This window comes from Nerophis ophidion, linkage group LG05 (assembly GCF_033978795.1).
Source record: "Nerophis ophidion isolate RoL-2023_Sa linkage group LG05, RoL_Noph_v1.0, whole genome shotgun sequence".
In the NCBI taxonomy this organism is placed as follows: domain Eukaryota; kingdom Metazoa; phylum Chordata; class Actinopteri; order Syngnathiformes; family Syngnathidae; genus Nerophis; species Nerophis ophidion.
The window spans coordinates 42,716,643-42,742,850 of record NC_084615.1 but is presented as its reverse complement, the minus strand read 5'-3'; the positions used below and the strand labels follow the sequence as shown (position 1 = coordinate 42,742,850).

The following is a 26,208-nucleotide window of genomic DNA, read 5'->3' as shown; positions in this document are numbered from 1 at the left end:
ATAAGAGGTCATTTGTCTTTGTTTCAAGTGTGTATGTACGGTAAATCGTTGCAGCATATCATGCACTGTCCTTACAAATCTAACATTTAAATGCAAATGTCAATTGTCTTCCGTTTCAAGTGTGGGCGCAAGCTCCGATAAACAAAGATTACCACGTTTTTACAGAGGCGCTACAATATATCATGCACTGTTGTGACAAATATCACCGTCTCCAAAACTTTCTCCCCAGCTCAGGTAAATCTTGTTTTATTTTAAAGGCATAGCAGCACACCATGAATTATCATAACCTGTTCTCATTTCTAGATGCAAGCATTGCTTGTTTCTTTATTCTACCTAATACAGTGGTTCGCAACCTTTTTTCAGTGATGTTCCCCCCTGTGAAATTATTTTAAATTCATCAATCCATCCATCTTCTTCTGCTTAGCCGAGGTCGGGTCGCAGGGGCAGCAGCCTAAGCAGGGAAGCCCAGATTTCCCTCTCCCCAGCCACTTCGTCCAGCTCTTCACGGGGGATCCCGAGGCATTCCCAGGCCAGCCGGGAGACATAGTCTTCCCAACGTGTCCTAGGTCTTCCCCGTGGCCTCCTACAAGTTGGACGTGCCCTAAACACCTCCCTAGGGAGGCGTTCGGGTGGCATCCTGACCAGATGCCCGAGCCACCTCATCTGTCTCCTCTCAAGTACCCCCTAATCAGAGCAAAGCATTTTTGGTTGGAAAAAAAGAGATATAGAAGTAAAATAGAGCACTATGTCATCAGTTTCTGTTTTATTAAATAGTGTAACAGTGCAAAATATTGCTTATTTGTAGTGGTCTTTCTTGAACTATTTGGAAAAAAAGATATAAAAATAACTAAAAACTTGTTGAACAATAAACAAGTGATACAATTATAAATAAAGATTTCTACACATAGAAGTAATCATCAACTTAAAGTGCCCTCTTTGGGGATTGTCATAGAGATCCATCTGGATTCATGAACTTAATTCTAAACATTTTTCACAAAAAAAGAAATCTTTAACATCAATATTTATGGAACATGTCCACAAAAAATCTAGCTGTCAACACTGAATAATGCATTGTTGCATTTCTTTTCACAGTTTATGAACTTACATTCATATTTTGTTGAAGTATTATTCAATAAATATATTTATAAAGGATTTTTTAATCGTTGCTATTTTTAGAATATTTAAAAAAAATCTCACATACCCCTTGGCATACCTTCAGTTACCCCCAGGGGTACGCGTACCCCCATTTGAGAACCAATGTTCTAATCTACTGAGCTCAGATAAACTTTGATTCCTGAAATAATCTCTCGTCGGTTTTAGAGGCATTGCAGCAGAGATATCTCACTGTTGTGAGATATCTCATCTGTATATTTTAGGTGTCGCTTGTCTCCTGGTGAACTCATTTTAGAAGCATTTCAGCATACCATGCACTGTCATGAAAAGTGTCGCTTGTCTCTTGTTTTCTATCTTTTGAGCTCAAATGAACGTTGTTTTTTCTAGGAAATGTCTTGTTAAGTTTTAGAGGTATTGCAACATGCTGTCATGACAAATTCGGTGTGTAGATGCGAGCGTCAGTTTTCTTCTGTTTCCGTTCTCCTGAGCTCAGAAAAAAAAAGTGCAGCCCTTGTTTTTATCGCAGCATATCATGCAGTGTTGTGACTATTGCAGGATGGACATGAGTTTGTCTTCGAAATGTATCTCAATTATGTATTTTTGGTGAAAATGTTCTTTTTGAATTTAGTTTTAGAAAAACAGTTACCAGATCTACACCAACATGTAATTGTTTCTCTCCTTGCCTCCAACCTCCTAAAAATATTCATGAGAGTCTGTTAATGATTTTTTTTGCTGCTAACAAACAAACAGACGGCAATGAATGTATAGCCAAATATGCGCCACAGATCATTATTCAGACTGCTTCCTGGCATGAGTACACTACACCAGAGCATTATTTTGCAGAGTGGGGAGTAGCAGTAAGTGACTTCCTGGTATGTTTACATTTCTGTCTTGTGAAATATCGACTGGATTCCCTGCGACTACATTAGCAGTGTTGACAAATGCCGCTAGTCCTAACTCGTCTCCCCTTCCTGGTGGCGGAAACGGCATCAGTCATTAGACACTAACGAGGATCTTGATCACGCCGGACGATCTCAGCGTCTCCAAGTAGCGCTCGTGTTTGCAGGGAGGAGCAGCGTGAAAGGCGGAGAAGGGAAGGAAGATTTGCAAGTGGCGAACAGCTGGTTGGCGACGTGGGCTCCGTGGAACAGGTGTCGTAAATTACAGCGGGCCCGGCTGCTTGGCAGCATTCCTGACAGATTATCAGCGGCTATTTATTTCATAGAGCTCATAAACGCGACTCACATCCCCACAACGTCCTGCTGCTGGCCAGGAGATGCAGACTGGAACCTTCTTGAGGTTCTACGAAAGGAACGTTTTAGCCTTCACCCTTTACACTACTAGGAATGCTGTAGAACATAATCTGTTCCAGGAGTCAAACTGTGGCCAATATGAATATCTATCAACTGTAGAGGCAATGTTTTAAATCTCTTGTTTAAATTTGTTGGAATATCAAGAAAAACATCCTTTTTTTTTGTGGGTTATCGGACTGTTTGGGAAAGAATGACATATACAGTACAGATCAAAAGTTTGGACACACCTTCTCATTGCAATGCATTTTCTTTATTATCATGACTATTTACATTGTAGATTGTCACTGAAGGCATCAAAACTATGACACTGTTTCAGGTGACTACCTCTTGAAGCTCATTGAGAGAATGTCAAGAGTGTGCAAAGCAGTAATCAGAGCAAAGGGTGGCTATTTTGAAGAAACTAGAATACAAAACATGTTTTCTGTTATTTCACTTTTTTTTTTGTTAAGTACATAACTCCACATGTTTCATTAATAGATTTGATGCCTTCATTGACAATCTACGATGCAAATAGTCACTAAAATAAAGAAAACACATTAAATGAGGTGTTTCCAAATTTTTGGCCTGTACTGTATATGTATTTATGTATGTGTGTATGTATGTATGTTTAATGTATATATATATATATATACAAAACGGCAAAAAAGTATTTAGTCAGCCACCGATTGTGCAAGTTCTCCCACTTAAAATTATGACAGAGGTCTGTAATTTTCATCATAGGTACACTTCAACTGTGAGGGACAGAATGTGAAAAAAAAAATCCAGGAATTCACATTGTAGGAATTTTAAAAAATGTATTTGTAAATTATGGTGGAAAATAATTACTTGGTCAATAACAAAAATTCAACTCAATACTTTGTAATATAACCTTTGTTGGCAATAACAGAGGTGAAACAATTACTATAGGTCTTTACCAGGTTTGCACACACAGTAGCTTGTATTTTGGCCCATTCTTCTATGCAGATCTTCTCGAGAGCAGTGATATTTTGGGTCTGTCGCCGAGCAACACGGACTTTCAACTCCCTCCACAGATTTTCTATGGGGCTGAGGTCTGGAGACTGGCTAGGCCACTCTAGGACTTTCAAATGCTTCGTACGGAGCCACTCCTTCGTTGCCCGGGTGGTGTGTTTGGGATCATTGCCATGCTGGAAGACCCAGCCACGTTTCATCTTCAAAGCTCTCACTGATGGAAGGAGGTTTTGGCTCAAAATCTCATGATATATGGCCCCATTCATTCTTTTCTTAACACGGATCAATCGTCCTGTCCCCTTAGCAGAAAAACAGCCCCAAAGCATGATGTTTCCACCCCAATGCTTCACAGTAGGTGTGGTGTTCTTGGGATGCAACTCAGTATTCTTCTTCCTCCAAACACAAGTGGAGTTTATACCAAAAAGTTCTATTTTGGTTTCATCATGACATTCTCCCAAACCTTTGCTGTATCAGCCATGTGGTCTCTGGCAAACTTCAGACGGACCTGGACATGCACTGGCTTCAGCAGGGGGACACGTCTGGCACTGCAGGATTTGATTCCCTGTCGGCGTAGTGTGTTACTGATGGTAACCTTTGTTACTTTGGTCCCAGCTCTCTGCAGGTCATTCACCAGGTCCACCCGTGTGGTTCTGGGATTTTTGCTCACCATTCTCATGATCATTTTGACCCCACAGGATGACATCTTGCGTAGAGCCCCTGATCGAGGGATATTATCAGTGGTCTTGTATGTCTTCCATTTTCTGATAATTGCTCCCACAGTTGATTTTTTCACACCAAGCTGCTTGCCTATTGTAGATGCACTCTTCCCAGTCTGGTGCAGGTCTACAATTATTTTCCTGATGTCCTTCGACAGTTCTTTGGTCTTGGCCATAGTGGAGTTTGGAGTCTGACTGTTTGAGGCTGTGGACAGGTGTCTTTTATACAGATAACGAGTTCAAACAGGTTCCATTAATACAGGTAACGAGTGGAGGACAGAAGCGCTTCTTAAAGAAGAAAATACAGGTCTGTGAGAGCCAGAGATCTTCCTTGTTTGAAGTGACCAAATACTTATTTTCCACCATCATTTACAAATAAATTCTTAAAAATTCCTAAAATGTGACTTCCTAGATTTTCTTTCACATTCTGTCTCTCACAGTTGAAGTGTACCTATGATGAAAATTACAGACCTCTGTCATCATTTTAAGTGGGAGAACTTGCACAATCGGTGGCTGACTAAATACTTTTTTGCCCCACTGTATGTACACAAACACAAATAGATCAAATAGATGTATAGTAAATTATTAGTCAGTGTTTGTTAGTGGCTGTTTCATATACAGATGGTATTTTGTATGTATCTATTTATACATACCGTATTTCCTTGAATTTCCGCAGGGCATATAGTATGCGCACATTGATTGAACTGTGGGTCCTGTGTTTACGTAGGCCAGGTCCCTAAGTCTTGGATGGCACTTTATTGCTCTGCGGTCTTTTGAACTACCTCATACACAACCTGCCCATAAACTGAACTTTCACTACAAACTGTCATATCCACAACGCCAACCCGTGTGGCTGTATAAACTGCGAATGTACATGTGGACTGCGATCAGTCTCATATGGCTCCTATAAACTTGAAGAACTTTTGATATTACTTTTTATGAATTACCTGAACTATACCAACATTGTTTGTTGAGATTCCCTTCTGTTTTTTTCTTTTGTTTTGAATGGCCATTCCTATTAATGTCGGTCCACTAGTTGTTGCACTGTACATGTTTAAATAACACCAGTATCATTTAAAGTATTTAATTGTGTCTGTCCTACTCTCTCCGAGTCGTAATCTAGACTTCTGATTAGCCCAAATATTGAGAACATCTACTATACTAGCTAAAGTACCTGCTACATTAAGTTAAAGTACCAATGATTGTCACACACACACTAGGTGTGGTGAAATTTGTCCTCTGCATTTGACCCATCCCCTTGTTCACCCTCTGGGAGGTGAGGGGAGCAGTGAGCAGCAGCGGCCGGGACTCATTTTTGGTGATTTAACCCCCAATTCCAACCCTTGATGCTGAGTGCCAAACAGGGAAGAATGCTGGTATGAGCTTTTAAACATAACCCGTTAACTGCTGCCAATCAAATGGTGAATAAAATACTCTATAACAGTGGTCCTCAACCTTTTTGGATCCGCGGACCGGTCAACGCTTAATAGTTTGTCCCGCGGCCCGGGGAAGGTGGGGGGGTGTCCTTTTTTTTTCTTTCTTTCTTTTTTTTTCTTCTTCTTTGTCATGAAAATGGAACGTTTTTGTCATGAAAAAGGGAGGTTTTTGTGGTTGGTGCACTAATTTTAAGTGTATATTGTGTTTTTTATGTTGATTTAATAAAAAAAATTCTTCTGCGGCCCGGTATCAATCGGGCCACGGCCCGGTACCACTGCTCTATAGGGTTCATATGTTTGTAAATCTGGCTGTGATGAAGTCAGTGCCTCACCAGCCATGAACCTCACCGCGCGTCACCGTATATATATGTATATTTGTGTATATATGTATGTTAATATATATGTGTATATATATATATATATTTATATATATATATATATATATTTATATATATGTGTATATATATATATTTTTATATATATATATATATATATATATATATATATATATATATATATGTATGTACACGCACAAAAATAGATTAAATATGTATATATATATTAGTCAGCGTTTGTTAGTGGCTGCCGGGTTTGATATGCAGATGGCAGCTAAGGGACGCCGCCGCCGCCATCATTGATTCGGTGCGCTCATCGCCTGATTGATGCGCACATTGTCTACATACACACAAAGCACGTTTCTTTCTTCCTCAAGTATGTGCGTGTGTGTGTGTATACACAACGCGTCTTATTTACACAGAGGCCTGCACGGCGGCCGCCTCATTTGCAGTCCTTTGCTGCCTTCGTGGCGCCGCGCCTCTCCATCCATCTCGCCAAGGGTTTCACGCTGCTCACCGCGAAATGCGAGCCCACCGTCGCAATTATGCCTTCAATCAGAGGCGCTGCAAAGCTACCGGGGATTCTGCCTTTTCTTTCGGGAAGCGCGGCACAAATCAACACTCCTGAGGACCGGAGCCGACTGTTCCCGTGCTCGCTAATGACTTGACACGTTTTTTTTATTTTTCCCGGTTGGCAGCAGTGGAGTTGGGGAGGCTTTTAACTTGCAATCAGGTGCCCTGAGCTGGCGCCTTAGCCTCGCTTGTCGATCCTTTTTGCCAACGAATATGATTGCAGATTTTGAATAATTCATGGCTGTCTAATGATGTGTCAATCACGACGTGCTTTTGTTTTATTTATCGCGTGCAACGCTCAAGTTTGTGCGCCCTTCAAGCGCCATTGCAGGTTAATATTTCATGAAGACTGCTAGCAACACGACACCCCGTATCGCAGCCGCTCAACCGAGGTGTTCTGCTAACGAATCAGCGACAAACATCATTGCTCGTGTTCCCACTGCAGGTTGTGTTGTAAATAATTATGAATCGCACACTTCAATGCTAGCAATGCTAACGAGGGGGAGCCCACCCTGATGACTAGTGTTGTGTTGGCAGAGTTGTCACTCTTTTGCATCTAAACACTCAACTTGGTGCAAAACCACAATGTTTTAGGGCTGGGGACATTTGTCATTCTAAGCATATGCGGCGCATTCATTTCAAAAATGCATCACAATGTTTGCTCCCCCCCCCCCCCCCCCCCCCCCAACAACATCCCTGATTTCTGCTCACTGCAGACATTCTGGGAGCCAACAAACATAATAAAACATCACTTACTGTACAATGTCTGCTGTCATTCGGATGCCGACTGCTTGGATGTTCGTATATTCCGTTTAGATGAAGAATGACTCATAATCCTCACAAAGAAAAGGGGTGAGAGGAACAAGCGTATTTTTGTGTCGTCCTCGCCAGTTTGCGGTCCAAAATGGCTGTCAAAGTGTACCAACTTGTCGGAATACCTGCTCAGACGTCTCATGTCCAGGTGAGATGCATGATTTATGATCTACGATAAACTCGCAGGGAGCAAGGAAGCTAGAAAGCAGCAGACCACTCAATGATGTAAACGTAGGGACACATGGTCGTGACAACAGCGCCACTAAAAATAGTTTTGCGCTTATAATAACAGTATCACTAATACTTGGTTGATATTTAAGTAATGAAATGTAAATGGAGTATTGTTGGCACTTTTTGAATGGTTATCCGATTTTATGAGCGGAATTCGAAGGTCCTGGGTTCGATCCCCTCAAGATCTTTCTGTGTGGTGAAGCGGGGGTGTATATTGTAGCGTTCCGGAAGAGTTAGTACTGCAAGGGGTTCTGGGTATTTGTTCTGTTGTGTTTATGTTGTGTTACAGTGCGGCTGTTCTCCCGAATTGTGTTTGTCATTCTTGTTTGGTGTGGGTTCACAGTGTGGCGCATATTTGTAACAGTGGTCAAGTTGTTTATACGGCTACCCTTCGTGTGACCTGTATGGCTGTTGACCAAGTATAATTGCATTAACATACGCGTGTAAAGCCGTTGTTATTATGTGACTGAGCTGGCACGCAAAGCCAGTGCCTATAAGGTTTATTGCCGCTCTGTACCTCTCCCTACATCCGTACACACAGCAGCGTTTTAAAAAGTCATATATTTTACTTTTTGAAACTGATACCGATAATTTCCAATATTACGTTATAAAGCTAATATCGGACATCCCTGATTGTAATACATTAAAATAAAATCCATCTGCAGTCACGTCTTTCAAAAAAAATGTGCGGCTCCCCTTTTGAACAAAAGCTGTCTGCATAACGCCAAATATTTTTTCAAGTCAATTATTGCATATTGTTTTGTGTGGCATGTAGAGAGAATAATATGGTGAGTTACAGTCTATAAATAACGTGTCTTCCTTCACTCATTATTTTTGTATTTTTAAGCATTTTTATGTCTGGAATATTGCGAATTGAACCACAATTGCAATCTTGAAGAGGAAATCATAATTACTGTAAATGGTGGCTACTTTTTTCCAACACTTTCGACCCTGCGGCTTATAAAAAGGTGTGGCAAAATTATGGAATTTTTTTCAGCTAATTGCCAAATAAGTTTTGTGTTTACCGTATTTTTCAATTATAAGTCGCAGTCTCTTCTCCACAGTCCAGCAGGGGGTGACACCAGGCCAAACCAATATTTTTTTAATTTTTTTATTTATTTTATTTTTTTTATAGTTTGGCCAAGTCTCACACCCGGCCAAACTACAAAAAAAACGTGACTTATAGTCCGAAAAATACGGTAATAGTTTTCATTAGACGCCAGCAGAGGACTTAAATGGTGTGTTATTGTTTGTGCTATGGCACCGTGTTTTGGACAAGTTCACTCATTGCAGGTGCTGCTAGTTGAACATGTACTTCCTGTTTTGCCCTGAACCAAAATTAAGACCGTCCATAGCGTCTTTTCTCGGTAGGATTCTTCATTCATCACTCCAAGCAACATTTTCAAGTTTCACAATTTAACTAAAGCAATTGATAGTTACTAAACCATCCCATGTGTGCTGTCTGTAGGAGTGTTTTCATGCATATTTGTACGTGCTATTGACATTTTATGACTAGGGTTGGGTATCGTTTGAATTCGAACGATTCCGATTCTTTGTTTCCATTCCGATTCCTGACGATTCTCGATTCCGATTCTTCTTTTACCATGCCGGGATCAATGTGTTTGACAGGTAGTCCCTGGAAGGTGGTATGTATTTTGGGTTGAGAGTTTTCACCATATCCCTGCAAACATAAACAAACATGTAATGTTGCTGTTACTGTTTAGCCCGGTATCAATTAGCTTAGCTCTAACGTTATTGCTTAACTAACCTAAATGTTGGAGATTCCACCTCTGAAAAGGGATGCAGTCTTTTGACTATGTGTGCAGTGACCTTTCTGTGGCACTCTTCCGTCTGTGGCACCGACATCTTCCCCATTGCCGCTACGGTGAACGGAATACGCTGAGCACATCACGGAGCCTGGCTAGCTGGTTGTAAATTGTCTATGAAAAAATACACGGGCTAATTTGTTAGCTGCCTCAACGTTGGCGCAAAACACATTATTTATTGCAAATATATTGTTTTACTTACCGGATTCGGTCTGCAGTGCAGTCAGCGAGGTGCCAGGCTGGGTGTCGGAGCCGAAGCCAGAGGAAGAGGCAGAGGACAGTCGGCGCAGCGCGTTGAAGACGGGACACGCATTTATTTCTACACCATGAACTCGGAGGTGCTTCATCATGTTCGACGTGCACCCTCCTAACCACAAAACAGTCCTGTCGCACGTGTTACATTTCGCCGATATTTTATTTTTTTTAGTAAAATAAAGCCACATTTTCGACCGCCGACGCCTGCTATCCATGCTTGACTGACTCAATCGGCTACATAGGCTCGGCTATGCTAACACTTCCGGCGGCGGGCGCTTCTTCGTTGGTGTTCAGCGGCTTCTTCTTCCGGTCGGCGGACTTATTCTTATTTTCCGGTCGGCGGACTGGGTATCGAAATTAGGAATCGAAATTTAAACTTTTGAACCATTCCGGGAGAATCGGAAAGTTAGTCCCGGTTCCAATCGATACTCGATACTCGATACCCAACCCTAGTTATGACGCTAGCGTCGTTAGCATTAGCTAATATGCTAACAACAGCTATGAGTGTTTGTATGAGTATTATTAACTTACAATGGCATTCTTTTTGTATTGTTTCAGTTTTGTAAAGTTCTCAGTAAATTCTCCAAAACTTCGCCGTGGAGTTATTTGTGAATTATATTTTATATAGTGCTTTTCTCTGGTGTCTCAAAGCATTTTACATCGTGAAACCCAATATCTAAGTTACATTTAAAGGTCTATTAAAACCCACTACTACCGACCACGCAGTCTGATAGTTTATATATCAATGATGAAATATTAACATTGCAACACATGCCAATACGGCCGGCTTAGTTTACTAAATTGCAATTTTAAATTTCCCGCGAGGTATCCTGTTGAAAACGTTGCGCAATAATGACTCGTGCGCGTGACGTCACGGACTGTCAGGAAATAATAGCTCAGCACCAGTTACGGCTAAATGTCGTCTCTTTTCATCGCATAATTACACAGTATTTTGGACATCTGTGTTGCTGAATCTTTTGCAATTTGTTCAATTAATAATGTAGACTATAAAGAAGAATGCTGTTGGTGGAAAGCGGTGTATTGGAGCTGTCTTTAGCACCTTCTTTGTTTTTAAAACACAGAGCGGTCAAGCCAACATGTTTCTCTACGTCAACCGGCATGTTTTTGGATGGGAAAATTGTGATATATATCTTACCGGAGACATCATTGGATTATTCGTACTCCTGCAGTAGCTTTTTAAAAGGCAGCTGTAAGCTTGGCTCCTCGGCTTCTCTCTGAGACACTGCGTGTTCACCGCAGCCTCGAGGTATGTCTTTACAATCTCACTAAAACACTATTAAAACAATAAGCAGATAAGGGATCGTCCAGAATTATCCTAGTAAATGTGTCTAATTACATCTGAAACGCTCACACTGCCGCCGCCCGGAGCCGTCGCTTTTTATTTTATTTTATTTTTATTTTTTTCTAGTCCTTCGCTATCAATATCATCATCCACAAATCTTTCATCCTCGCTCAAATTAATGGGGAAATTGTCGTTTTCTCGGCCCGAATAGCTCTTACTGCTGGAGGCTCCCATTAAAAACAATGTGAGGACGTGAGGAGCCCTCACCCTTGTGACGTCATCGTCTGCGACTTCCGGTAAAGGCGAGGCTTTTTTATCAGTACCAAAAGTTGTGAACTTTATCATCGATGTTCTCTACTAAATCCTTTCAGCAAAAATATGGTAATATCACGAAATGATCAGATATGACACATAGAATGGACCTGCTATCCCCGTTTAAATAAGAAAATCTCATTTCAGGAGGCCTTTAAACCAGTGTGAGTGGTACTGGGAGCAGGTGGGTAAAGTGTCCTGCCCAAGGACACAACGGCAGTGACTAGGATGGCGGAAGTGGGGATCGAACCTGGAACCCTCAAGTTGCTGGCACGGCCACTCTACCAACCAGGCTATACCGCCCAAGCTATAATTATTTACCGTATTTTTTGGAGTATAAGTTGCTCCGGAGTATAAGTCGCACCTACCGAAAATGCATTATAAAGAAGGAAAAAATTATATATAAGTCACGCTAGAGTATAAGTCGCATTTTTTGTGGAAATTTATTTGATAAAACCCAACACCAAGAATCGACATTTGAAAGGCAATTTAAAATAAACAAAGAATAGTGGACAACAGGCTGAATAAGTGTACGTTACATGAAGCATAAATAACCAACTGAGAAGGTGCCTGGTATGTTAACGTAACATATTATGGTAAGAGTCATTCAAATAACTATAACATATACAACATGCTATACGTTTACCAAATAATCTGTCACTCCTAATTGCTAAATCCCATGAAATCTTATATGTCTAGTCTCTTACGTGAATGAGCTAAATAATATTATTTGATATTTTACGGTAATGTGTTAATAATTTCACACATAAGTCGCTCCTGAGTATAAGTCGCACCCCCGGCCAAACTATGAAATAAACTGCGATTTATAGTCCGAAAAATACGGGAGTCTGTTTGGCTGATTGGAGAGCCAGCTGATTCCGCAGCTACACTGCTACGATGACTTCTGTTGTGTTTGAGCATCCATTTTACTGCCGTGTTACAGACATACAGTAGTTCAGAAACAATTAAGGTATGTAAATAAACATTTACAAAATATTTCTTTGTAAAAAAACTAATTTTACAACATGCAGTTTATAGTCCAGCGGGACTAATTTATGGGAAAATGTTTTCTCTTAAATTCAGTGGGTGGTGCTTATATCACCACTTTATAGTCATGAAAATACGGTAGGTTTTTTTCTCAAAATTGTGCATCTCTATTAACATTTGTACAAGCTCAAAATACCTAAAGTAAAATTTTTTGCAGATGACACCACTGCATTCTGCTTGGCTGAAAACCTACAGGAAGTAATAAAAAAAAGGACGTGGAAATGAACAAATTCAATAAAAGGGTGGTTGAAAAAACTGATTAGTCTTGAAATTAGGTAAAATTAAAATAATGTTAAATGGAAAGGAAAATTGTCAAACAAAAACACAAACAGAAGGTGTAGAAATCGCATAGCAAGAAAAAGAAAAACATTTTGGAAATTATAGCAGATAATAAAATGAATGGGAACCACATATCAAGCATGTACAACACCTAAGTGACAAGGTGGCTGGCAAAAGAAATCCTGAATCCAAAGTGACTTCATACTGGTATACAGTATGTACTGTTCATTGGTGTTACTGTACCTGAAATACTGTGTAGTGATACACTTTACTCACTAACTGTACTGCAAAAAAGATTAGAATAATACATAAGACTGGAACATACACATCCTGCGTTTTGAATCCTTAAATACTGAAACTAACTTATCTTACACGGTATTTTCAAAACGCTGTTAATGTAAAATGATGTACAAAGCAAAAAAGGGACTACCCAGAAATGTGCAACAGTATTTCTCGACAAAAGTAGAGAAATACAATATTAGGAAAACATTTAATTTAAAGCATTTATATACACACACACCTTTAAAAGTGTTTAGTGTATTTCTTTGTGGGATTAAACTATGGAATGGATTGAGTAGATCATTTAAACAATGTACTAACATGGGCTAAGAACAGTACAAGCAGATGGGGCTCACAAAGTATACAAGAGAACTGTTGAAGTAAAGTGTCTAATATTCCTGTGAGATACTTGTTATGGAAACAAATGGGCTCTGCTTTATCCTAATCTAATGAACGACAGTAGGTGTTATTTCTATTCTCTCGATGTGTTCTGTCCCTCTACCACGTCTCTCTCTCTTTACCCAACTGGTTGAGAGAGACGGCCACACCACAAAGCCTTTAGGTTCTGTCCAACGTTTTTTCCCACAGGAGAGGTTTTCCTTGCCTCTGTTGCTAAGTCGTTTGTTCATAGCAACTAGACAAGCTGTGCTTCTTCCCACTCCTTTTGGGCCGTTCATCACTTGAGCAAAAATGTTTTAACATGTCCCAAATAAAAATGATTGATTGGACAGTCCCTCGTTTAGTCCCTGACTAAATGAGAATAGATGTATGAATGGCACAGAATTTTGCCTTTGACTGTCGACCAATCAGGAGTGTGGAGCCCCAACCCCTTAGGTACCCTCCCATCGCTGCTGTTGGTACCTCAAACTAACAATCCCAGTAAGTGGTACAAAATGTTACCCACTGCTTGTTTTGGTTGCACTTTCCACTCACAATTAAATGTATTTGTTTGTAAAAAAAAAAAAAAAAAAAAAATACAAAGAGATTCAAATAGAGATGTCTTATAATGTGTTTTTTGCCGATATTCCGATATTGTCCAACTCTTAATTACCGATTACTAAATCAACCAATACCGATACATACAGTTGTGGAATTAACACATTATTATGCCTAATTTTGTTGTGCTGCCCCGCTGGATGCATTAAACCAGGGGTCGGGAACCTTTTTGGCTGAGAGAGCCATGAAAGCCAAATATTTAAAAATATATTTCCGTGAGAGCCATTTTAATATTTATAACACCGAATACAACTGGCAGGCGCAAACACTGATGACATCTATTAAACAGACGAGAAGCAAGGAATTAAACAGAGACAGGATTCAATTTAGCTCAATGAGGAGAAACCCGTAGACCTGTACCCTTGTACAGTGTCGTCCCACGCTCTGACGAGAGAATTCTACGCCTCCTTTTATTTGGACTTTCCCAGATTACAACAACTAAATGCATGCATTTTTAAGCAAGACCAACATTTTTAGAGTATAATTAGTCTCTTATTCTTTTTAATAACATTATTATTCTGAAGCTAACCAGTAATAAATAAAACACTTTTGACCATTAATGCGACTTCTTGAACAGGTGCGGTAGAAACGGATGGATGGATTCAAATGCATGAGAATGTTTATTTTGAACGTTATTTTTAACACTGTGATTACCAGCTGAATTATTCATTACTTATCGTGTTAAGCAATGTCAGCTAAGATTTATCTGAGAGCCAGATGCAGTCATCAAAAGATCCACATCTGGCTCGAGACCCGTAGGTTCCCTACCCCTGCATTAAACAATGTAACAACGTTTTCCAAAATAAATCAACTCAAGTTATGGAAAAAAATGCCAACATGGCAATGCCATATTTATTGTTGAAGTCACAAAATGCATTATTTTTTTAACATGCCTGAAAATAACAGCTTGGAATTTGGGACATGCTCTCGCTAAGAGAGCCTGAGGGGTATGGGGGTGTATATTGTAGTGTCCCGGAGGAGTTAGTGCTGCACTGGGTTCTGGGCATTTGTTCTGTTGTGTTTATGTTGTGTTATGGTGTGGATGTTCTCCCGAAATGTGTTTGTCATTCTTGTTTGGTGTGGGTTTACAGTGTGGCGCATATTTGTAACAGTGTCAAAGTTGTTTATATTACCACCCTCAGTGTGACCTGTATGGCTGTTGACCAACTATGCTTGGTTTCACTTGTATGTGTGAAAAGCCGTGATTGGTCCGGCACGCAAAGGCAGTGCCTTTAAGGTTTATTGGCGCTCTGCACTTCTCCCTACGTCCGTGTACCACTCCGTACAGCGGCGTTTTAAAAAGTCAGGAATTGTACTTTTTGAAACCGATACCGATAATTTCCGATATTACATTTTAAAGCATTTATCGGCCGATAATATCGCCAGTTTGATATTATCAAACATCTCTAAATACAAAGTATATATTTATTAACATTTAGGATAATTAGCATATCAATGAAAAACGGTATCCATAACCGCAATTGCGTCCGTGTCCGGAATTTCTGGATTAATTGTCGTCCGTCTGCGCAATGCGCGACTGCGCCCACCTCCACATTAGGAACCGCATCCCCCACTAACACCTGATTTCCACTGGATGTGTAACAGATATGCGTTTGATAATAGCTGATTCACCCAAATTAAAAGCACAAAAGTCAAGTCAAAAAAACAAATGTAAGAAAGTCCACCCATCCTCTCCTTTCCCATTTGGAGCTTCTGCTCGTTTTTTTTGTTGAATTTATCCTACATACCAATTTCCACTGCGAGAACTTGTCATTGACATCATCCTGCTGTCCGGCGGAGCCGCCATTATGCGCGCCACCGACATAGCCGGTGGGTGTTGATGGACAGCAACAGAGCAAAGTTGCAGAAATCCGGTGTGAGGTCACAGCCCAGCCATGAAAACCTTTCAGGATACTCTGGATTTATAGTCCCCCGTTCACTGCATCCACGATTATTGCAGCAACCTGCTGGGACCAGATCATATTCACTGCAGGGTTGTAAAGTCAACCAGAATGTAAAAAAATGTCGCTTGAGGGCTTCCAAAATAAAACCCTGCACTTCATAAACATAATATTTTATTGCAAGGCTTGCTGTGTTGTTTGTTTAAAATAACTATGTGTGTTGCAGGGTGCACCAATAGGCCATTAACAGGTACTTTTATTTAATTGACATATTTTTTACCATTTCTGTTAAAAAAAAAATTCTGTTTTGTTCTGGCTAACTTGACAGGGCACTGCTGTGAGAGCAAACCACTCAGAGAGGAAGGAGGCGGTGGGAAAGTGTCACTTCCATTTACCCAACACTGCTTAGTTAACAATGGTAAAAAAATAAAAAAGATTACATAGAATTCGGGTTCTAGCAGAAACTTTTATTTATGAATTTTATTGATTTCTGTTTGTGTAAAGATGGAGTCTGTTTTGTGAAACAAATGCTTTGCACTGTGGTTTCTCCTGTGCTGAAAAGTCCCCATTCCAATAGAGGATATATTTATTTTGGTTTTTATTTATTGCTATTATTGTTTACCTGCCTTTAATTTAATTTGTTTCCAGTGTATTCACCCTCATTTTGTGCATGGCAGCACAACTTTGCAAGTTAAAAGAAATGTTAAAAAACCAGACAGAGGGCAGTTTGTGTTTATTATACTAAACAATCAAACTGAGTATTTATTCTCTGCCTACTTGTTTGGTGGAAATGTGTACATTAAGTTGAGATAGATAGATGGATGGATGGATGGATGGATGGATATATATATATATATATATATATATATATATATATACACACACACACACACACACACACACACACACACACACACACACACACACACACTATATTGCCAAAAGTATTTAGCCACCCATCCAAATGATGAGAATCAGGTGTCCTAATCACTTGGCCCAGCCACAGGTGTATAAAATCAGGCACTTAGGCATGGAGACTGTTTCTACAAACATTTGTGAAAGAATGGGCCGCTCTCAGGAGCCCAGTGACTTCCAACGTGGAACTGTCATAGGAGGCCACCTGAGCAACAAATACAGTTGTGAAATTTCCTCGCTCCTAAATTTTCTAAAGTCAACTGTGGGCTTTGTTATAAGAAAATGGAAGAGTTTGGGAACAACAGCAACTCAGCCACAAAGTGGTAGGCCATCTAAACTGACAGAGAGGGGTCAGCGGATGCTGAAGTGCATAGTGCAAAGAGGTTGCCGACTTTCTGCACAGTCAGTTGGTACAGAGCGCCAAACTTCATGGGACCTTCCAATTAGCCCACGTACAGTACGCAGAGAGCTTCATGGAATGGGTTTCCATGGCCAAGCAGCTGCATCACGTTTTAAAGCACATCGCAACTGGACTCTAGAGCAGTGGAGACGTGTTCTCTGGAGTGATGAATCCAGCTTTTCCATCTGGTAATCTGATGGCCGAGTCTGGGTTTGGAGGTTGCCAGGAGAACGGTACATTTGAGACTGCATTGTGCCGAGTGTGAAATTTGGTGGAGGAGGAATTATGATGTGGCAGGGTTTTTTTTCAGGAGTTTGGATTGGCCCTTTAGTTCCAGTGAAAGGAACTTTGAATGCTCCTGGATACCAAAACATTTTGGACAATTCCATGCTCCCAACCTTCTGGGAACAGTTGGGAGCGGGCCCCTTCCTCTTCCAACATGACTGTGCACCAGTGCACAAAGCAAGGTCTATAAAGACATGAATGACAGAGTCTGGTGTGAATGAACTTGACTGGCCTGCACAGAGTCCTGACCTGAACCCAATAGAACACCTTTGGGATGAATTAAAATGGAGACTGAGAGCCAGGCCTTCTCCACCAACATCAGTGTGTGACCTAACCAATGCGCTTTTGGAAGAATGGTCAAAAATTCCTATAAACACACTTTGCGACCTTGTGGACAGCCTTCCCAGAAGAGTTGAAGCTGTAATAGCTGCAAAAAGTGTCGGACCCACATCGTATTGAACCCTATGGGTTAGGAATGGGATGGCACTTCAAGTTCATATGTGAGTCAAGGCAGGTGGCCAAATACTTTTGGCAATATTATGTACATACAGTGGGGAAAAAAATGATTTAGTCAGCCACCGATCGTGCAAGTTCTCCCACTTAAAATGATGACAGAGGTCTGTAATTTTCATCATGGGTACACTTCAACTGTGAGGGACAGAATGTGGAAAAAAATCCAGGAATTCACATTGTAGGAATTTCAAATAATTTATTTGTAAATTATGGTGGAAAATAAGTATTTGGTCAACCATTCAAAGCTCTCACTGATGGAAGGAAGTTTTGGCTCAAGATCTCACGATACATGGCCCCATTCATTCTTTCCTTAACACTGATCAATCGTCCGGTCCCCTTAGCAGAAAAACAGCCCCAAAGCATGATGTTTCCACCCCCATGCTTCACAGTAGGTATGGTGCTCTTGGGATGCAACTCAGTATTCTTCTTCCTCCAAACACGAAGAGTTGAGTTTATACCAAAAAGTTCTATTTTGGTTTCATCTGACCACATGACATTCTCCCAATCCTCTGCTGTATCATCCATGTATCCATTTTGGTATAAACTCAACTCGTCGTGTTTGGAGGAAGAAAACTACTGAGTTGCATCCCAAGAACACCACACCTACTGTGAAGCATGGGGGTGGAAACATCATGCTTTGGGTCTGTTTTTCTGCTAAGGGGACAGGACGATTGATCCGCGTTAAGGAAAGAATTAATGTGGCCATGTATCGTGAGATTTTGAGCCAAAACCTCCTTCCATTAGTGAGAGCTTTGAAATGGTTGACCAAATACTTATTTTCCACCATAATTTACAAATAAATTATTTAAAATTCTTACAATGTGAATTCCTGGATTTTTTTTCACATTCTGTCTCTCCCAGTTGAAGTGTACCTATGATGAAAATTACAGACCTCTGTCATCATTTTAAGTGGGAGAACTTGCACAATCGGTGGCTGACTAAATACTTTTTTGCCCCACTGTATGTAGTGTTGATTTAGAAAGTTACTTTTGCTGTGTAGCTTGCTACAAATCTGCTGGTCCAGTTTCACCTGTAGCTTAGCTACATTTAATGGAGAGGAAATATTAGCTAAGCTTGCTACATTTTCCATGTGGCTTCCCCTTAACTGCCTAAAATAGTCCACTTGAAGTCTTAAAACAAAGCAATGGTGATGTACGTCTTGTGGGCCTACAGCAGGAAGCAGTCATCCAGGTGGTGATAAGAGGAAATCCTATAATTGATCAGCAGCTGGCAAAGCAAGCACCCGAGAGACGGTCGTGCAAGAAGTGAGTTGATGATGAGAGAGAGAAGATACAATCGCTCCCAGGAAGCAAAGAGGACCAAGAGGATCATGGGACATCTCATTCTCTTCTTTTCTCTTGAGCTTCATGGCTAATGATCAGAATTTCCACATGTTGAGGTGGAGCTAGTTTTCCAGGGAAGGTTAGTTGGGTGGGTGGCGCCGCATGGAGGGAGACCCCACCCCGCCATGGCACTAGCAGTCAGCGACAAGATGCTCCCAAAGCCCCCCTGCAGAGGTGGGCTCCCCCTGCTGAGCTAATCCCTTGCTCCTCAGGATTAAGCAAACTAACGGCGCTGGACCCCGCTGCGCGCTGTCAGGGTTGCCGCCATTCTTAAAGCCTCACTAACCTGGCAAACACCCCCTGCCCTCTGTGACACCCCCGACACCACATGGGGTCTCTCTCCAAGGTCCTTTCCTAATGACTGAGATTTCATGTCAACGATTTCTTACCGGGAATAATTTGACTTCTATAAAGCAAGTCTTACTCCTTGCAGACTTTATTAGCAGCCTTTGCGAGAATAACAATGAAGATTGTGATGGATGACTCCATTTCAGAAACGCCGAAGCAGAGTAAACTACTGACAATGTGCAGGAGGTTCTCTCAAGACCAAACAACCTGAGTGTCTTCGAAGATTGGATTGATAAAAGCAGATCAGGAGTGGATGCTCTTTAAAATCAATGTGAACTAGTGATGTCCCGATGCTAATATTTTGGTACCGGTACCAAAAATGTTTTCGGTACTTTTCTAAATAAAGGGGACCACAAAAAATAGCATTATTGGCTTTATTTTAACAACAAATCTTAGGGTACACTAAACATGTGTTTTTGTTGCAAGTTTGTCCTTAAATCAAATAATGAACATACAAGACAATTTGTCTTTTAGTAGTAAGTAAACAAACAAAGGCTCCTAATTTAGCTGCTGACATATGCAGTAACATTTTGTGTCATTTATAATTCTATTATTTTGTAAAAATTATTAAGGACAAGCGGTAGAAAATGGATTATTAATCTACTTGTTCATTTACTGTTAATATCTGCTTACTTTCTATTTTAACATGTTCTATCTACACTTCTGTTAAAATTCAATAATAACTTATTCTTCTGTTGTTTGATACTTTACATTAGTTTTGAATGATACCACAAATTTGGGTATCAATCCGATACCAAGTCGTTACAGGATCATACATTGGTCTTATTCAAAGTCCTCAAGTGTCCAAGGACATATTTCCTGAGTTTATATGCATAATATACATTTAAAAAAAACAACCAAATAAGATTTTGTGATGCTAAAAAATATTAATGTAGTATCTACTAAATACGATCCTGTACTTGGTATCATTACAGTGGCTGTTAGGTGTAGCTCCACCAATGGTGTTTGTTTATATTCTAGCGTCCCGGAAGAGTTGGTGCTGCAGGGAATTCTGGGAATTTGTTCTGTAGTATTTATGTTGTGTTGCCGTGCAAATATTCTCCCAAAATGTGTTTGTCATTGTTATTTAGTGTGGTTTCACCATAAGGCACATGTTCATGACAGTGTGGGCATTGTTCATATGGCCACCGTTAGTGTGACATGTATGGCTGTTGACTAAGCATGCCCTTTATTCACTCGTGTGTGGTGTGTTCAATGTTAAGACAATCGATTTTAAGGTTAATTATTGGACACAATGATATCTTGTCTTGACTATGCCAACTATAGAACACTTTTAATACATCTAATATTATGACACCAGTTTGTAGTGATGCATGAATAGTTAGTATTTGTCCTACACGGGTGATGCCTGACATAAATGGACTATATTTGTCGCCATGGAAATGAGGATTAGTAATTTTGAAGTTGTTACAACACCGCTTTATGCTCGCACACAACGTGACAACGACGGGTGGGGGACGGGTACTTTTTAAGGCGGTATAGTACCGAATATGATTCACTAGTATCGCGGTAGTGGTATACCGTACAACCCTAATGTGAACACAAACATCGTCCTTTTCCAATGGTTCACTTTTGGTTCCAAATTTGGTCCACAAACCCAATTAGAAAGTGGTCTCAGCATGATTCAAATTCAAACTTAAAACGTGGTTCAGTGTGAACAGAAAGTGGTCCACATTCACCAGATGGTACAACAGATCCACAGCCTTCAATAAAAGCAAGAAATAAACTCCTGTCATATATAGAGGATCTTTGATCAGTGTTTTTTTTTAAACAGTAGAGTGCTTCTGTCATATATTGAGAATCTTTGACTGATTTTTTTGCAGACTGAGATGGATGGTAGAAGATGCTGGTTGTGACGATTGATGTATTTGACCATGATTGACATGTCATTTTCTCCTCCATCGTCCTTCCTCGTGTCCTCCTTCCACGCGCCTGCCACTCACTAATTAGCAGCTGTAAGGATGAGATAGGTTCCAACTCGGTTGGCCGCCGCCGCTACAAGTGACCTTTGAGAAGGTATAACCTCGACTATATAAGCTCAGAGGGTCTGCTGTTTATTTATAGAGTGGTCTCTGACCTCCACGACTTTCACGCTGCAATTAAATAAGACACTGCTGGAAGAAGTGCAGTATTAGACATACATGCAGGACGTACAAAGGCGAACGGGAGGGACTACCATGTGTCAATCATGCATCAAACATGTTTGTCCCACGAGGATTATGTGAAGGTGACACGCAGCGGGGGGGGGGGGCTGTCACCATTTTTGTGGTTTACTATATGCATGCCACTGAAATGGGCTTTAATCCATCTGTTAATTGTGTGTGTGTGTGTGTGTGTGTGTGTGTGTGTGTGTGTGTGTGTGTGTGTGTGTGTGTGTGTGTGTGTGTGTGTGTGTGTGTGTGTGTGTGTGCGTGCGTGCGTGCGTGCGTGCGTGCGTGCGTGCGTGCGTGCGTGCGTGCGTGCGTACGTGCGTGTGCATGTGTGTGCACGTCTTGGCCGACCTTGAGCCAGTCTGTCAGCCTGACTCCATCAGACATGTCACATGACTGCCATTTTTGCCAATAAGTGATGTCATCGTTGCCTGTGGGGGGATTAGAGAGATACCATCAAGTGGGCATGGGGGGGTCAAAATTTAATTTTTTAAAATGATTTTATATATTTCTGTATACTAAGCATTAATGAAAAATACACTTCGATTTGTGTATATAAATATAAAATAATTGTATACTAAGTGGTGGTCATTGGTTGTTCTTATTAATTAAATTATTTCGATATAATTTTGTTTATTAGGAATTAATGTGTTTCAAATTATGAAATTGTACGCATAAATAAGATATTTTAAACTGTTAAATGAAATCACTAGTATATTATAGCCTGTTTAAAATGTAAAATATTTGTAGTACATTAATACCCTTTTATTAAAGTTTTTTTTTAACTGTAAAATTATTTAGAAATATATTTTGATTCATAAACATAAACATAACATTTTTTAGATATCATCCATCCATCCATTTCCTACCGCTTGTCCCTCTCGGGGTCACAGGTGTGGCTGGAGCCTATGCCAACTGCACTACATTATAGAAAAAAATATTTGTAGTAATTTGTTATTCCTATTAATTAATTTTAAGAGTGTTTATTAGGAATTAACTTATTTCAAAGTATAAATATATACGCATAAATACAATATTCAAACTGTTGAATGGAATTGCTTGTATATTTTATGCTATATCAAATGTAATATTTAATAATAATATTGTTCATATTATTATTATTATTGTTATCATTATCGTAATTATTATTGTTTAGACATTGTTGATATTATCATTATTATTATTATTACTTCTATGACATAACCCAACTAGTAAACTATATGAATTAGTATCAATAAGAGGAATACATTGAATTGTGTGTGTGTGTGTGTGTGTGTGTGTGTGTGTGTGTGTGTGTGTGTGTGTGTGTGTGTGTGTGTGTGTGTGTGTGTGTGTGTGTGTGTGTGTGTGTGTGTGTGTGTGTGTGTGTGTGTGTGTGTGTGGGTGTGTGTGTGTGTGTGTGTGTGTGTGTGTGTAATCCTATATGCAATTTGAGTGATACTAATATTCTGTAAATGTAAAAACAAATATGAATTCTGACTAAAAAATTGGTGCCAATGGAAACTAAGAAAAGGGATTTGGGTACACTATCTGGAGTACAGGGCAGGCGAGTGGGGGACCTTCGTGGATAACTCCTCTGGCAGGGGGCTCCCCTCGTCTCTTTTAATGCACAGCATAGGACACATAATAAGTACACTATCTGGAGTACAGGGCAGGCGAGTGGGGGATCTTATGTTTGTGGATAACTCCTCTGGCTATAGGACACATAGCAAGAGTGGTCCTCAGGTCCTGTTGATCAGGGGCAGTAGCTCCACAGCCACAAAGTCAAAATGAAAGCTTGTTCCCATAGGCACCAAAAACTGTTAATAACGTTTAGACAAAAGTGTATATTATATGTACTATTATATATATAGTATTTATGTAGGTGTGTGTGTGTATTTTGGGTATATGCATGTGTGTATGTATGTGATTATGTTTGTATATGTATGTATATATATATATATATATATATATATATATATATATATATATATATATATATATGTATATGTGTATATAGATTGTATATGTGTGTGTACATATATGTATGTGTTGTGTATGTATGTGTGTGTGCATATGTATATATGTAAGTGTGTGTGAATTTAAATATATTATATATAGATAATATATAGCATCTATGCAGCAACCACTGAATTGAATTATATTATATGTATTATTGTATTATATATTGTGTAAATATATATTGTATATGTAGAGGGGTGGGACCAAATAAGTTTACTTCTTCCCACTCCCTTTTGAGCCAATCTTGACATCTACAAAAGATTAGTCACATGTAATGTTATGTAGGTGTAAAAATAATGTATATATATATATATATTTCTTTTGTATTTTATGTCATTCTTTTGTTTTGTTTGCATGGCTCAAAATAAACCATTCATTCATTCATTCAATATATTTTTGTGGTAAATTAATACCCATGTTAGGTGATTTTATAACACCTTTTTTACTTTTACAATAATATTTTAGTACTTAGTAATATTAAAATTGCCATGACTCAAATACAAAACTACACAGCTGCATTAAATATTTTTGTTGACATTTTGAATTACATATTTTTCTTTTTTATTTAAAAAAAATAAGTTGAGTTTACAACATACTATAGACCAAAATGGCAATATCACCACCAAAAAGGGTAATACTCCATCACAAAAAATTGTAAAAGCAAGTAAGTAAGTACATTGTATTTGTAAAGCGCTTTTCACAGATAAAATCACAAAGCGCTGTACAAAACATAGGTGAAGTAAAACAACAATTCATTGATACTTGAAAGTTGCATTAACTAAAAGCTGTACTAAAAAGAGAAGTTTTCAAAGGTTTCTTAAAAGTTTCCACAAAGTCAGGGAGCTATATAGCCTGGAATGCCAAGTCTCCACGGATTTTAAAACAGGTTTTGGGGGTCCCTGGCCTGAAAACCGGAGACAGCGCCCTGAAGTGTAGGGGCATAGCAAGTCAGTGATGTACTGAGGGGGCCCACCATGCATCGCCCGGAACGTAAGGACTAAAATCTTAAACTCAATTCTGAATTTAACTTGAAGCCAATGAAGACTGGATAAAAGGGGGGCGATATGTGCTGTTCTGGATGCACCGGTCAAAAGTCTGGCAGCTGCATTTTGTACAGTCTGAAGTCTCTTTAGCGGTGACTTGTTGAAGAGAGTGAAGAGAGAATGCAACAGTAAATACGAGGCGAAATAAACGCGTAAATGTTCATTTCGAGATCCAATTTTGATAACACATTTCTCACTTAAGAAATATTTCTGAGATGATAGAAACAGTTGATAGAGACAGTGACCCTCCAAAGACATGGACTGATCAAACACTTCCCCAAGGTTTCTGAGGCTGCTTTTAACAGATGCACCCAGAGCACCAAGGGAGTTCTTGATCAGGGGGATCTTTTTATCGGGATCAATTATCAGAATATCCGTTTTGTTTTAATTTATCTGGAGGAAATTTGAAGACAACCAGTTTTTAATACAGGATACGCACTCCAGGAACTCAGATAAAAAGTGAAACTCTGAATCAATGAAAACCACCAAAAATGGTGATATCCTGCCAAAAATAGAATTCTGTCACTAAAAATGGCAATATCGCCAAAAATGGTGGTAAAATGGATGGATGGATGGATGGTTAGATAGATAGATAGATAGATAGATAGATAGATAGATAGATGGATAGATGGATAGATAGATAGATAGTACTTTATTGATTATTTCTGGAGAGTTCCTTCAGGAAAATTAAAAATGGTAATATCACTAAAAATGATAATGAAACTAAAATGATGATATCACTGAAAAGGGCAATATTACCAACAATGGTAATACTGCTACACTAAAAATGGTAATTACACCAAAAATGGCAATGTCATCAAAAATGGCATGTCTGCTGATGGAAATGTAGCCGATTACTTCAGATGTTGGTACTGTTTTGGAGCCAAAAGCAGTTTTTAAATGCAAACGTGCTTTTGTAGTGTGTTGTCATCAGTGGCAGCTGTTTGTAGTCGTCCTTCAGTCTTCATCAGCGCTGTGCCTCCAGCTGAGTCAAACTCGGCTGGAGGTATCAACCTCGTATGATACATATTGACTCGTATCAACCTCCATCGGCCGGTTAATTGTGTCGGAACGAGATGTGTGCGTCCTTCTATCTCAGCGGGACTCAACCAGATGGTGGCGCCAGCGCATCATGTTCAGTCAGCACTAATTAAAGCTTGGGAGTGCTAATAAAGTCCATGTGGTGTCAAAGAAAGGACGTTATCAGGAGAGAATGTTTGTCATCCTGAGAACCCCGAAGGCGACTTGGTGTGGAATTAAAGAAGTAGAATTTATTGACAATTAGGCGATCCTCTAGATGAATGCCAACAACCTCGCAGAAGTGTTTGCTAAATGGACTTGTGGAGTTAATTCAAAAGTAACGCTCTCAAGGCTCCTTGTGAACACAAAGACTAAACTTTGCTGCCTGCAGATTTTCTTAAAGGCTGATACACAACTATGGATTTCACATTTTTGACAGAAAAAATCCTCTTTGTTTTGCCTCAAGAGTCCT

At 39.7% G+C, this 26,208-nt stretch overlaps 1 protein-coding gene across 5 annotated transcripts in view; it reads left to right on the top strand.

The window, feature by feature from the left end:
* Positions 1–26,208, top strand: part of LOC133553138 (kelch-like protein 29) — a 600,020-nt gene that overhangs the window by 544,690 nt on the left and 29,122 nt on the right. The window contains exon 13 of one of the 5 annotated variants that reach the window (XM_061901011.1): positions 15,924–15,948. The exons of the other annotated variants lie outside the window; for them this stretch is intronic. Coding sequence (XP_061756995.1) covers positions 15,924–15,936 — 13 coding nt within the window. The 3' untranslated portion in view covers positions 15,937–15,948. Of the gene's footprint in view, positions 1–15,923; positions 15,949–26,208 lie in introns of those variants that run through there. 5 annotated transcript variants of the gene reach the window in all.